Raw genomic sequence first — 12,799 nt, forward strand, 5'->3', positions numbered from 1 at the left:
TTAGCCAGAGGACCACCCCTTGACCAAATTGTTTGATTGTCTGGATCCATCATATGTCCTAGTACAAGGACAGTGACAACAAAACATTTTAGCATAAAGAACGACAGTCATTGTAACAACAACTAGTTCAATTGTATTGTCAATAATTTTATTACATTTCGCTTCTCCAGTAGCCAGGCTTTGAGACTGGAGAATGATACAGTCTATATTGTAATCGAAACTGATTGCTGTTATTCAGTACGTCCAGTTATCAAACTAACGAGTACAACGGCCATATAAGATTTGTTCAATGATTCACTGCTATATAATAATATCTTAAATACAAGGGAGGCATGTATGGTATTTATAGCAGGACATCTGCATAGTTTTTGTACAATATCCAATGATCATGTGCAACAGGAGTTCCCTGGCTCTACAGCTGTAATAGATGACCTAGTACAGGTGTCTCCCGCTGCAAGGTCAGAGGTCAAGTCTAAAAGTCTTGACCAAAGCAAGTCTCTGTGTCATTCCTCAGTTTGTCACTTCTTAGAGTTAGGTCCTAGGTCAGACAAAAAAGGACTATTCTGTTATGAATGTTAGACAGGACAGGTTTCAGGATGCTTAATATTCAGATGGACAAAATCACATCCCCCAACTTCATGCCATTTATCCCACCTACTGACCCTGTACTTGAGGACAATCTGTCGTCCCTAGCTTCGGCCTCCGACAAGATCCACAAGACCACCCTACTAATACCAAAGCCTCATCATCTCATCATCCAAAAAAAAAACCTTAGGTCCGCCATGTTTCCTTCCCGTCATGCTAAGAAAATTACATTGAACTTCAATTGCAAGTGCTAAACACAATCAGCGTATATTACACCAAAGCCATCGCCTCTATACACTCCTACCAAAATGAACACACAACCAGATAGGCTTTCAGTTACTGCTCTTTCCAAACATACCGCTAGGCGTCGTCCTTACACTGTGGCCCGGTGACAGGTCCCACAATGCACTTCACTCAACTTTGGCCTGCCCCATTGCATGACGGGAAACAAAATGGCGGCGCCCATAAAATCGAGGTAACGTAGAACAGGTTCCGCTATCGCGAACCTGTAATCATGAGTGATAAAGTGCACAAAATAACTGTTGTCCGCCATGCTGGATAATTAAACCTGGAAGTTGGTAGGGAAATTTGAATCTGCGTATTTATGTTACTGACCTACGAAAGTACACATCATACACATTCAAATCCATAGGCGTGACTCCAACCACGTATGTATACGTACAACCAACCAATGACCCTTTTTCTCCAGATAGCCGGTCCTATCAAGGCCCGTCATAGACATTCTACCTCAGCACATAGATGTTAGATTTAATATGCTTTTCAATGCTGTTGCTTGTTTATGACAATCGCTAAGTAGCCCTGTGTGAAACTGCCACCTAGCGACTTTTGTCAAAAGTGGAGAAATCAGTGCGCAATTTCAAAATGGCGGCCGGGAAAACAGGTGGTGTGAAAATTGAGCAGGTGGGTATAACATTACACTGTGTTTCTGCAATGACGCTAGCTTTCTTCGGGAACTGTTTTATCTTCTTTAGTGCATTTTTATCATGTATCGTCTTCAAGAAGGAAAAGTTTTTCCCTAAGGAATTGTAGCTAAGACCCTCCCTGTAGCAACGGCACGCGTTCTCCATAGCAACGTGTACATGCAGGCGGCTCCGCCCAGTGCGTCAAACGTTACTAGGCAGCCGGGCGGCCCATAACAAAAGCCGGCCATGGCGGTGACTGTCTTACAACACTGACTCACACACGTACGTTCTCTTTCATTCAGCTGCACAGCTAACTATTTACACAACATATCATGATTCTAGCTAGTTGGTCATTTTGCACTTAGTCTGTGCCGTTTGTAACGCAACGTCAGGGTCATACCTCCACTAGCAGTCAAAGTAAAATGTGTAAATTAGGTTAATGGTGGATTTACTCAGCCATGGTTAACGCCTCATGTTATCTTTGCATGCTGCTCATTTGGAGCTGGGATTGTGCACAGTACTAGGCTTTCTTCTGTATTGTCGGACATAAGTGCTTGAGGCATTTGCTTGGGGCAACTGTGTCTAAAGTTGATGCATGTGTTCTCTGGGTCCTGCAATTAGTACTTACGCTATCCCCATTTCCTGTCCATATCAGTAGTCGTCATACATGTAAACTGTCATGGACTGACGGGTAACAATTACCGACCTGTCATGGATATCTGATATACAAACTATCACAAGATTCATCACATGAAACCTAAGTTGCAAAGTTGGTTTCTGTAAATGTACATGACATTACATTACATTACACCTTCTGACCTTGCTGCCTTAAGCTGTAAAATGGATCGAACTTGCCCATAACAAGGACAAGGATTAAGCCAGGCGGTTTCTATTGAAACGTCCTTGGTTTAAGCATGATTAAACTAAAGCTTCAATAGGAGGATTCTGGTTATGTGTACTGTAAATTGGGGACTTAATCTTGGAGTAGGAGGGGAAATGAGTTATTTGCAGTGTTTTAAGATATCGATTGACATTGAAACAATTCTGTAGTACAGCATGACTTGTTTCATCTACACAAAACAACAAGCAGATCAATTTTGGACTTACGGGTAGTACACCTTGGACTAATGCTTCTAAATTAATGTCTTACATACCTCATATTTGGTGGGAAAATTTGTCAAATATACATCAATGATGGTTCTTACAACCTCCACTCGTTTCACTTGTAGAGAAATCTTGGACAATGTCAGACAGTCCAGATATAAGGATCCCGCTATCCCCCATGGGAGATCATCAGGACTTGAAGCTTGTAGCAGGCAGTCACGCATCACCCACTTCTGCCGAACCTGAGTCCTACACCCTGGTATGCAGGTGTGCTACATCTGTGGGAGACAGTTTGGCTCCCAGTCTATAAGCCTACACGAGCCCAAGTGTCTGGAGAAGTGGCACAGGGAGAACTACAAGTTACCTGCCAGTCAGCGAAAACGGTCGCCGGTTAAGCCATTTTCGTTGCCACATATAGACGGCCCTCAGACCAGACCCCAGGAAAACAAGGGGACGTCAAAAAAGGAAACTGTTTCACGACTTGAGAGGCCAAAGACTAGAACCCTGGAGAGGCCAAAGACGAGGACGCTGTCCAAGAGACCGCCGAGACCAGGCACTGCTACGTTAGAGAACCCCTCACTTCCTGATCACCAAATCATTGACATTGACCAATCCCCACGGACTTCGCAAGGAATCCCTATTGTGTCTCCAAGGTTAGATCTTCCTGAGGTTTCTCCTCGATCAAGGCAGCATACCCGGTCTGGTAGTTCATCGAGCACACCCATCTCCAGGCCCGAGTCTAAAGGCACTGCAAATAATTCAAGGTCTTCTAGTCAAAAGATTGACAACAACATGTCCAGCAAAGGCAAGTCAGGAAGTGCGAAGGCAAAGAGAATAGCCCGCCCATCCACAGTCACACTACGTGATGACAGTGAGGGTGGATCAACCAAACCTAAGGCAAACCTTCCTACAGTCGCACCGAAAAGGCCCACGTTCCGGGTGTGCTACATCTGTGGGAGAGAGTTCGGGTCCAAATCGTTATCAATCCATGAACCCCAGTGTATCGAGAAGTGGAAAGCAGAAAATGCCAGGCTACCAAAGCACCTGCGCAGGCCCACACCTGTGAAACCACAGGAGGTTGCGGTTACAGGTGGAGGCAGCTACAATGTGGATGCAGCTAACGAAGCAGCCTGGCAGAGCTCTCAGGCCAGTCTGGTACCCTGTCCTACATGCGGGCGTACCTTTCTGCCCGACCGTCTTCAAGTGCACCAGAAGAGCTGTAGACCCAAGGACGGCAGCGGCGCTCACAAGACCACCCCCTCTGCCACTGCCACCTCCTCTCCTCCTAAAGGAGGGGCTGTGCCTAAATCATCATCATCGTCGACCCCACCTCAGAAGCCCCGGACCGTCGTGTGCTACATCTGTGGCCGGGAGTTTGGCTCCAAGTCTATCGACATCCACGAGCCGCAGTGCCTGAAAAAATGGCGGCTGGAAAATAAGCAGCTTCCACGTGACCAGAGACGACCCGAACCCAAGAAGCTTGGATCGTCGTCAATGAGTGCAGAGGAAAGGAATGAAGCAGCGTGGAAGAGCGCCCAATCTCAGCTGGTGCCCTGTGGGAACTGTGGACGCACTTTCCAGCCTGACAGGTAAGGTTGTCTGGCATCCTTGTAAACAGTTAATTCTGTCATTTTCTCACTATCCTGCAGCAAAATATTATATGAAAATATGACTGCACCATAACATGAATTTTTGTTTTGCCAGGCTGGCAGTCCACCAGCGCAGCTGCAAGACCAAGGGAGGAGCATCAGGTGCTGCAGGTGGCCCTAACTTGTCAAAAACCTATCCTACTCCAACGGTAAATAACACTTATTTTTCTTACAACAAGCATTCCTAATGGCTGGTACTTATAGTACAGTGGAAGAAATCTACATTAAAAAATCATACCTATTTCATACTTTCATTTAATATAGCTTTAAGTAAAGCAACAGTGAGTTATGATTCTCTTTAGAATTGTCTCATGAAAAGAAGCAATTGATGTTCATGTGCAACCGGTGTCTTCCCATAGTCTTAAAACTTAAATGTTGATACCACATCCGTTACACAGAAGTCTAAGACCCCAGTTGTCCGCCGCCCAGCCACCGTGGTGTGCTACATCTGTGGTCGGGAGTTTGGGACCAAGTCCATCTCCATCCATGAACCGCAGTGCCTGAAGAAATGGCACATAGAGAACGATCAGCTACCCAAGTCCATGCGACGCCCAGAACCCAAGAAACCAGAAGTTAGACCAATCACAGGTACAGGTTCCACCTACATTTCTCTCCCATTGGCCATGGCCTGATTTTAAGTTCAAGTACCGGTATTGCATGCAAATGTTGACAGACATAGTGAGCATCTTTAATGTGATACCGTCAGTTTTAGTGATTTGCAGAAGTTTACATGTGTCTATTCAATCTCAGCAGAGACAGTGAAACACTAGCACAGTTTGTACGAGTGCAGGGCTTATCATTAACCCTCTCACTGCTGCCTAACCCCATAACCAGTAGAGAATTGTTTCTAATAGCTTCTTCGGTCAAATAGCTTCTTCAGTGTTAAGAATTGTTATTGGGAGAAATTCAAAAGCATTGAACTACTAGTATCAACACCTTCCAAACATCAAAAGAATGTTGGTAAATGTTAATCTCATGTTCATCTTTTGTCTTTTTCATTCCTTCCTTCCTTTCCCTGTTCTGGACAATAGGAGGAAATGGTAACTATAACTTTGAATACAACTTTACCTTTGATGGAATGTTACTGTTGTGTAACATGTATGCATTGCAGTCACTTATGAATGTTTATACATATAAATTATCTAGATCAGAGTTTTTCCCAGTACCTTTCATTCAATCGTATTTGCTGGACCAAAATTGTCACTATCTTGATAGATAAAAATCAGTGCATGGCAAAGTTTATGCCTTTGAAATGCACCCTTCAAGTGCGAGAAATAAGTAAACATTTTATTAGGAGTATAATACTTCCAAAGTTTCCTTGGGGAATACACCCTGGACTTCCAGTATAGCTTTCCTCTGGTACTCCATCAAACAATGTACTCATGAGAGATCATTGGAAAAAAGACATGTTGAGGTGTAAGAAGCTTTGATCTAGATATCTTCAAATAGGAATAAATTCATTTTCAATGTAAGACTTAAATTTTACTGTACAGTGTCATGCAACTCTGCTTTGGACATGAATGACTTTCAAAGGTCTGCTTAATAATGCAATAACTGGTGATATCAGGAAATCAATAATTGATATGAGGAAAGGAAACAAATTAATTCCACCACAATTAATCTTGTCAATAATGTATGAATGCAAAGTTTATGAAGCATGCTACCAGCAATACTGCACCTCCAAACCTGACCAGTTCACAGAATCAGAGGCAAATCAGCATCTAAAGCATTGCCCTCTGCCATCTTGGTGTCTCTATTTGCATTTCAGCTCAAACATTAATAAAGTTATTAACATTCAAAGGTCTTCTGACCCTCTCAGACAACTGTTATTGAATGTCTACAGCTCAACTAGGAGAATGCTAGAAGACTTTAAAATTGCCAGTAAAACTGCTGTGTACACTTAAGCTAGGATCCACTGAAATGCAAATAGGGACACCAATATGGCCGCCAGCACCTGCCTGTTTCAGTGATATGTAAAGTGAATGAATACAATCTACAGTACAGCTTATCCAGTATCCAGCATCTGTAGCAATATTAGTTATTGAATCAACAAACTGTTTCTAACCTCCCCAGCTTCTGGATCCTATGATATTGAAGCGATGAACGAGGCTGCGTGGCAGGCGTCCCAGGCTAACCTGGTGCCGTGTCCAATCTGTGGCCGGACCTTCTTGCCAGACCGACTGGTGGTCCACCAGAGGAGCTGCAAACCCAAGAAGACAGCAGAGTAAGGCTGGACCATTGGTGTAACAACATCTATAGTCATATGTAGGTCATACACAGCACAAAATGCTGTAAGTGCACTAGGCCAATCTACTTCAAGGGCAATCTTGTAGTGCAAAGTGATAGAGCTGATATCTACAGGTCACATTCATTGTATGATAGGTTTATACAGAAAATGAAGAGATAGTCAAGGATGCATTGTACAAAATTCAGCTGTCTTGTAACAAAAAAGGTTATGAAAGATCCTTGTTGGTGGTTGAAAATACTATAGCTAAACAAAAAAACTTGTACAACGAATGTGGCCTGTGCATACCTTGTGTTAACAACCATAATGAATGGAAGAACATGTATTCAGTAATAAAAACACATGTAAAATACCTTAAAATAGAATGAAGCCTATTGCAAATACATTTGAACAATGAACATACCATTACACTAATAAGAAAATGTTAAGAAATGTTAACATTAAATGTAAACATTTGCATTGTATGCAAGTTGCAAAAGGAATAATTGAAAGTCATTTTAGAAGGGCTGAAAAAAAGCCATAAACCATTGAACAATGTATCAGCAGTACAAATTGATTAAGAGAGATAATAATGTGTGCACCAGTCAGGCACTTGTGTTGTTCACTTATATACATGTTGATATAACACACATTCAAAGGTATATCACTTTATATTTTTGCCAACATTATATTTTAGGGACCATAATGTGCAACAGTGAAAGACAGTGGTAGAAAAGAAAAATTTCTTAGAAAATGCCTACTTCCACATGATGACTTGACTTCTAATTACCATATGACAGGTCAACAATTACAAATAGTGAATACAACCTCAGGCCACACCTTCATTTCCTCTTGGTCAGTTAAAAGAATACATTCCTCAAGAAGATAAAACAAGCTTGAAGAAAAAACTGCATCTCATTATCTTCAGTCCCCATCAATGAGTTCATCCAGAATAAATTCAGATGTTTTCATATTGATCTTCCATTAAGATTTTTTAAAAGTCTATTATATATTAAGAACCAACAAATTATGATGAGTTGGCCTGAGTGTTTTATCATGTTGGAAAGTCTTGGCTCAGGTTGAAGTGAGGTAAAGAATGGTACAAACTAACATAGTACATCAATTACCAAGTGAGTGTAGAAGAGTACATCTACCCACAGTCTATGTGAGACCAATTTCTATGTCCACAATAAGCAATTCTTACCAGTAATGCACTCCGTAGCAGACAGGAAGAGCAAAGCACATCTATCTTCAGGTACAGCTAGAGTGAAACAGAACAATGGAACATATTAAAGGATTACCATAGTTTTTGGAATCAGGAAGTGTACATGAAATAATTATTTTCAAATACCTGTGCAGGTTCAAACACTGTGTTACAGAAATGGAAAGTGAAAATCTATTCCCAAGGTTAATGTAGTGAAAAGTACGTTCACCTACCTTATTGTACTCCCAGCTACAATCCCACTTTGCAAAAGTACCCCACTGTGGTTGTTGTTGACCAATGTATTCTTTTGTTATGGCTATACATGTAGTATTAGTGCCTATAGATGATGTGTGTTCATAATGTGTGACAATGTGCACTAACTTCAACTCACCAAACAAAGCTGTTCAGTGTATCAATGGCTGCTAACAAATACCTACTACATGTAGCATGTTTTCACAGTGACTATATGTTCACAAGGACATACTGATGTTGCTCAAGTAGTTAGCTCTAACTAGTACACACTGGCTTCAATGTGTGATGTACAAATTAAGTGCAGTCACATTCATCATACAATAGGTTTATGACAGTAAATTGAGGGCATTCTTGGGACAGTCTTGAATATGTTGTACAGAAGTAAAAGTCAGCTGTCTTGTGATGGAAAAGGTTGTCATAGATCCGTGTCAATGGTGAATTCTATCAGTCTTGCTCAAACTCCTACCAGAAAAAAAAAGTGTATGATGAATGTGACTACACGAATAGATTAAGAATGTTGCAGAATATAGGAATAGATACATTGAGTGTTTGATCTACACTGGGATAATGTATGAATTCAAATGCTAAGTAAGACCAACACAGTGTAGCTCACTAATGTGCAAATAGCCATCCATGCTGTTCTATATGTAAGGTAGACAAGTTGTCAGGCACCAAGTCGCAATGTTAAATAAAATGTAACCAGAACCATGTAATCAGAAGGAGTGTGTAGTTCATTTGTATTTCATGTTTGTTAAATTTTAAAACTTTCAGTTAAATAGTGCACAGAGAACACAAGTATTGTAAGCTTGTAGTATTGACACATTCTTTATTTAATATACCAGAAAAGTCAGAGTGTATTCAGTGTGCAATCCTTCCTTTTATGGGCAATAGTGATGGTCAGCCAATCAGATGATCACTCTTACCAAGGAATAACACCTGGGCACGTGCCAAGGAGCATCTGATTGGATGACAGTTAGCTACCACAGACTATAAAAGGACCAACTGCACTCCAGCCTCCCGTTGGTACTTGGATAATGCAAGGTAAGGCTCTGATAGGTGAGGATGCAACAGAAGTGTGGACTATGAGGTTTTCTTGCTGAGATTTGTGTAGCCGACACCAATACATGTCAGCTGGATCTTGTCAGCCCCAGTACACAGTTCTGTATCATCTTCTGCTTTAAGAGTTTCTATTTTAAACATCACTTTGAAGAAATCTTGAAGATGCCGAAGAAACTGAATCCTGAAACATAAAAAATAAAATTGTTCTGTCAGATATTGTCCATTGTAGTGAAAAACAAAACATGTCATGGTAGAGGTACACTTGAACGAAAACACAAATTACAAAGGCTATGATGCCAACACAGCTACATGTAGAAATTGAAATTAACCACATGTCATATTGTTGCAACTTTTGTAGTCAAAGAGACAATATGACAGTATGTACATGTACTTACGTGTAAGGAGAAAGTGGTCCCAGAATAGCTTTGGACACATCCTGGTCCCCCAGAGCCATAAAGAGCAGGGCTACAGACTGGTTCACAGAGTCCACACACCCACCCTATGGAGAATTGTGGCAGAGATAGTTGGTAGAAAAGTTAAAGTCAAGTCCTTCCAACATCATATGGTGTATAAAAAGGAGCCATCTCGGATCTATAGTGCTTGGGCTACACAGCTATGCAAGCATTACAGTAGAATACTTCTTTGCAAAGCAGCACTTTTATTCGAGTGTAGTTCTTACATCTGTAGCACTGCATTATGTATAGTCTCTTTATATGTAGAATTTCCTGCTTCCCCAAAACAGAAACCACACTGAAACCATGCTGACTGTCATGGTGTTAGATTTGCAAAATTGTCTTGCAGATGAGTGATATTTAGTCAAATGTTTCTGCTAGCAGTGATTCATGTTAAGTTACTTATTCAGTATGATATAAGACCATTACAGAAACTTTCCAGTGCCTTTAACAAACCCACCCTGTAGATCTCCTCTAAGAGGAGTTTGGAAGCCCCCCTGCCCAGGTCCTCTGGTACTGTGGGGTCACCGTCGGCACCCTGGGGTCGTGACACGGCCTCTGACCCCAGCATGACCCCGGTGGTGGTTTCTGCCACAAGGGTCAGACCAAAACCTGGAGATCTGGGCAGAAAACATGAAGAAGTGACAAGGAACCCGTCAACAAGAATCTGTGGCAAGGCTTTCTGTAAAAACTCAAAAGGCAGCTATGTATGACAGTTGTTCATGTATGACACATGAACAACTGTCCTAAGAATGACCCTTAAGTTGCTGTTGCAAACCTATATATAGTAATGCAAATACTGTATACAGAGTATACAAGAGTATATAATACATGTATTTGAAATATGACTAAACTGTTACATGTCATTGATTGTATCAAAAATCTCTTAATAGTCTTTATAATGTACAGGATATATCATGATCACAGTGTAGATGCAAAAATTTTGCAAGACATATTATATATAAACCACTCTATTCTGTTTGTTGTAAAATTAATAGCACTGATAACAATGTGCCTTTGTAGACAGAAGTACATATGCAAATGGAATTGTGAACTAATGTACATATAATTCACCAAGATAAAGTATCAAGACCTTGAGATGTCTGTTGTTTGACTTACTTGCCCCCCTGTGGTCCCTTGCGATGGTCTGTATAGATGTAGATGTCTGTGAGACAACGGTTCAACACCCCCCTGGCAGACTCCACTATCCTGTTGGCTGTCTGTGGTGAGACCCTGGTGGCAAACCTAACACGTGTTAAGGACTGGTCTTCCTTACAACATTACCAGCTTCATCATTTTCACATAACTTCAATTTTATGTCTGCTACCATGTTATTATTGCTACTTGCATTTTAGTGAATCATAGAAAGATATTCTGACCCTCTTGGGAAAGTTCTGTTGTGTTGGTAGTTACATGTTTAAAGTTAAAACTTTGGACCCAAAACAAAGAATGGTTCTCACCAATAGCTTCCTCAGTAGACTTGTTACGTGGCTTCTCTGAAGTGTGACATCAACACTGGGTCAAAGATATCTGGTTAACAATGTTAGCCCCGTGACAAGCCTCACTGGGTCAGTCTACCGAGGAAGACAAGAGTGCCTGGTCAAAAGCTCTAGGTGAGAACCATTCCTTGTGCTGGTTCCAAAGTTTTAACTTTAAATATTTGACCCTCTCAAATAATCACCATGGATGTCATCTATAGCTCCAAGCGAGTACCAGAAATACCTGTATAACCTATAAGTACATGTAGCAAAGTAAATGAAAAATGTATCACTAGGAGACAAAAAATGCTGAAAAAAAGGATACGCCCATCCTCGTATCCGTTTGATCTTGCCAAAGTCGGTGATCTTGACAGGCCTGAGCTTGCGAGGGTTGGGGCAGGTGAAGATGACCTCCCCCCCTCCCCCGGGGGCTGCACCTCTCTTGGTGATCTTCAGGTCCAGATTGGCAATGAGTCCGAACTGTTGCAGGAGGGGCAGGCAGGTCACTTTCAGGTAGTCCACCTGTAAGGTAAAGATAAGTTAACGTTTCTAATGGCTGGTAGTAGAATGGAACTTGCCATTGCTTTATTTACCTTTACATATTGTCCGTTTTTCTCAGACATCGAACTTTTGCTACCGCAAAGGTGCAAACATTAAGTGGGGAAACAGTTGCAAAGACACACTCATAATGATTGGCAGAGAAACCTACAGAAACATCCACTTGGTCATTGGTGACTCCCCTGAGCGTGGCATGGAGAGGTTCCTTGGTGAAGGGAGCCAAACAGATGAGGGCCTCCAGGTAGTACCCGATGGCTCTCTGCTCATTACAGTCATGCTCTATCTTCCCTCCATGTAGCAGGCCTGGCTGGTAGTATACAGTTGTACCTGGATAACAGACATGGATAGAATTATGACGTTTATTAGTGTCATTTCACAGTGTTGAAATCTCCAAATGCTTCTTGCTACTTATGCTTAGATACTAAAATTAGTATAATATATTATTCTTAATATGAAGGCTATAGTTTATGCTCAGAGATACATAGCCTAACCTTTGTCATATTTTTTTTGATAAGTGTATAATCATGTGCGTAAGAATTTTGTAGGACTATGATTTTACTAAGGTGTGAAAGCTGAAAGAATTGAAAAGTAGATAAAACTGAAACTTATACCTGTTTCATTGACCTCTATCCTGGATCCATTGGTGATTCTGTCAAGAAGACGTATGAAGCTAGCCTCAAAATCTGGAGGGAGAATAACAGACATAGAACTTAGAAGCTGAATTAGAAGGGGAATTGGATGATCTCGTTCATTTGCATAATCATATCCAACTTATGTTAATAAAAATGTCTTGGATTATCCCTCAGAATAGTCAAGTAAGTGGATCGTTGTTGTTGTTGTTTTCAAAAATAAATGACCCAAACTTTATATGAATTGGAACTTATTTTGTTTTAGTTGACAAGTTCTGCCCGGAACGCAGGGCAGCCCGGATGGTCATGAATGACTACGCCCGCACCAGTAGTGTGACCGAAATGTTGCAAAAACTCCAATGGCCCACTCTTGCAAACAGAAGAAGAGAGGCACGTCTGACTACAATGTTCAAAATAACTCACGGTCACATGCACATACCCTCTGAACAATATCTTATTCCTGCACAGCGGCGCACCAGAGGTAGCCACGCCTTTAAATACAATATTATTCCTGCAACGAAAGACTGTTTCAAATTCTCATTTTTCCCACGCTCGATACGAGAGTGGAACAGTTTACCTGCCCAGGCCGTACAGGCACAATCTGTGGAGGCCTTTCGGGCCTCTCTACTGTAAGGTCCACGCACCTCCCCCCCCCTCACGCCGATACCCCCTTACGGGGTTG

The 12,799-nt window shown here is 41.5% G+C and overlaps 2 protein-coding genes across 4 annotated transcripts in view; one reads left to right on the forward strand and one right to left on the reverse strand.

Moving 5' to 3' along the window:
- The first annotated feature begins 1,459 nt into the window (after window positions 1-1,459).
- On the forward strand, window positions 1,460-6,530 carry LOC109467005 (zinc finger protein 474-like). 3 transcript variants are annotated; one of them, XM_019764895.1, is made up of 6 exons: window positions 1,460-1,506; window positions 2,738-4,201; window positions 4,317-4,410; window positions 4,660-4,849; window positions 5,293-5,301; window positions 6,335-6,530. In XM_019764895.1, exons 2-6 carry the CDS (start codon window positions 2,874-2,876, stop codon window positions 6,487-6,489), a joined length of 1,776 nt encoding a protein of 591 aa, XP_019620454.1. In that variant the 5' UTR covers window positions 1,460-1,506; window positions 2,738-2,873; the 3' UTR covers window positions 6,490-6,530. The 3 variants fall into 3 exon arrangements, with proteins under 3 accessions (XP_019620454.1, XP_019620453.1, XP_019620455.1); XM_019764894.1 differs by lacking the exon at window positions 1,460-1,506 and adding an exon at window positions 1,571-1,790; XM_019764896.1 differs by lacking the exons at window positions 1,460-1,506; window positions 5,293-5,301 and adding an exon at window positions 1,571-1,790.
- A 2,193-nt stretch (window positions 6,531-8,723) lies between these two features.
- LOC109467007 (RNA 3'-terminal phosphate cyclase-like protein) overlaps window positions 8,724-12,799 on the reverse strand; it is a 4,727-nt gene continuing 651 nt past the window's right edge. The window contains exons 3-8 of the mRNA XM_019764897.1: window positions 11,640-11,815; window positions 11,256-11,452; window positions 10,572-10,697; window positions 9,913-10,072; window positions 9,396-9,499; window positions 8,724-9,181 (exon numbers count right to left, since the gene is read on the reverse strand). Coding sequence (XP_019620456.1) covers window positions 9,022-9,181; window positions 9,396-9,499; window positions 9,913-10,072; window positions 10,572-10,697; window positions 11,256-11,452; window positions 11,640-11,815 — 923 coding nt within the window. The 3' untranslated portion in view covers window positions 8,724-9,021. The remainder of the gene's footprint in view (window positions 9,182-9,395; window positions 9,500-9,912; window positions 10,073-10,571; window positions 10,698-11,255; window positions 11,453-11,639; window positions 11,816-12,799) is intronic.

This window comes from Branchiostoma belcheri, unplaced genomic scaffold (assembly GCF_001625305.1).
Source record: "Branchiostoma belcheri isolate BF01 breed outbred unplaced genomic scaffold, Haploidv18h27 scaffold173, whole genome shotgun sequence".
NCBI classification, from domain to species: domain Eukaryota; kingdom Metazoa; phylum Chordata; class Leptocardii; order Amphioxiformes; family Branchiostomatidae; genus Branchiostoma; species Branchiostoma belcheri.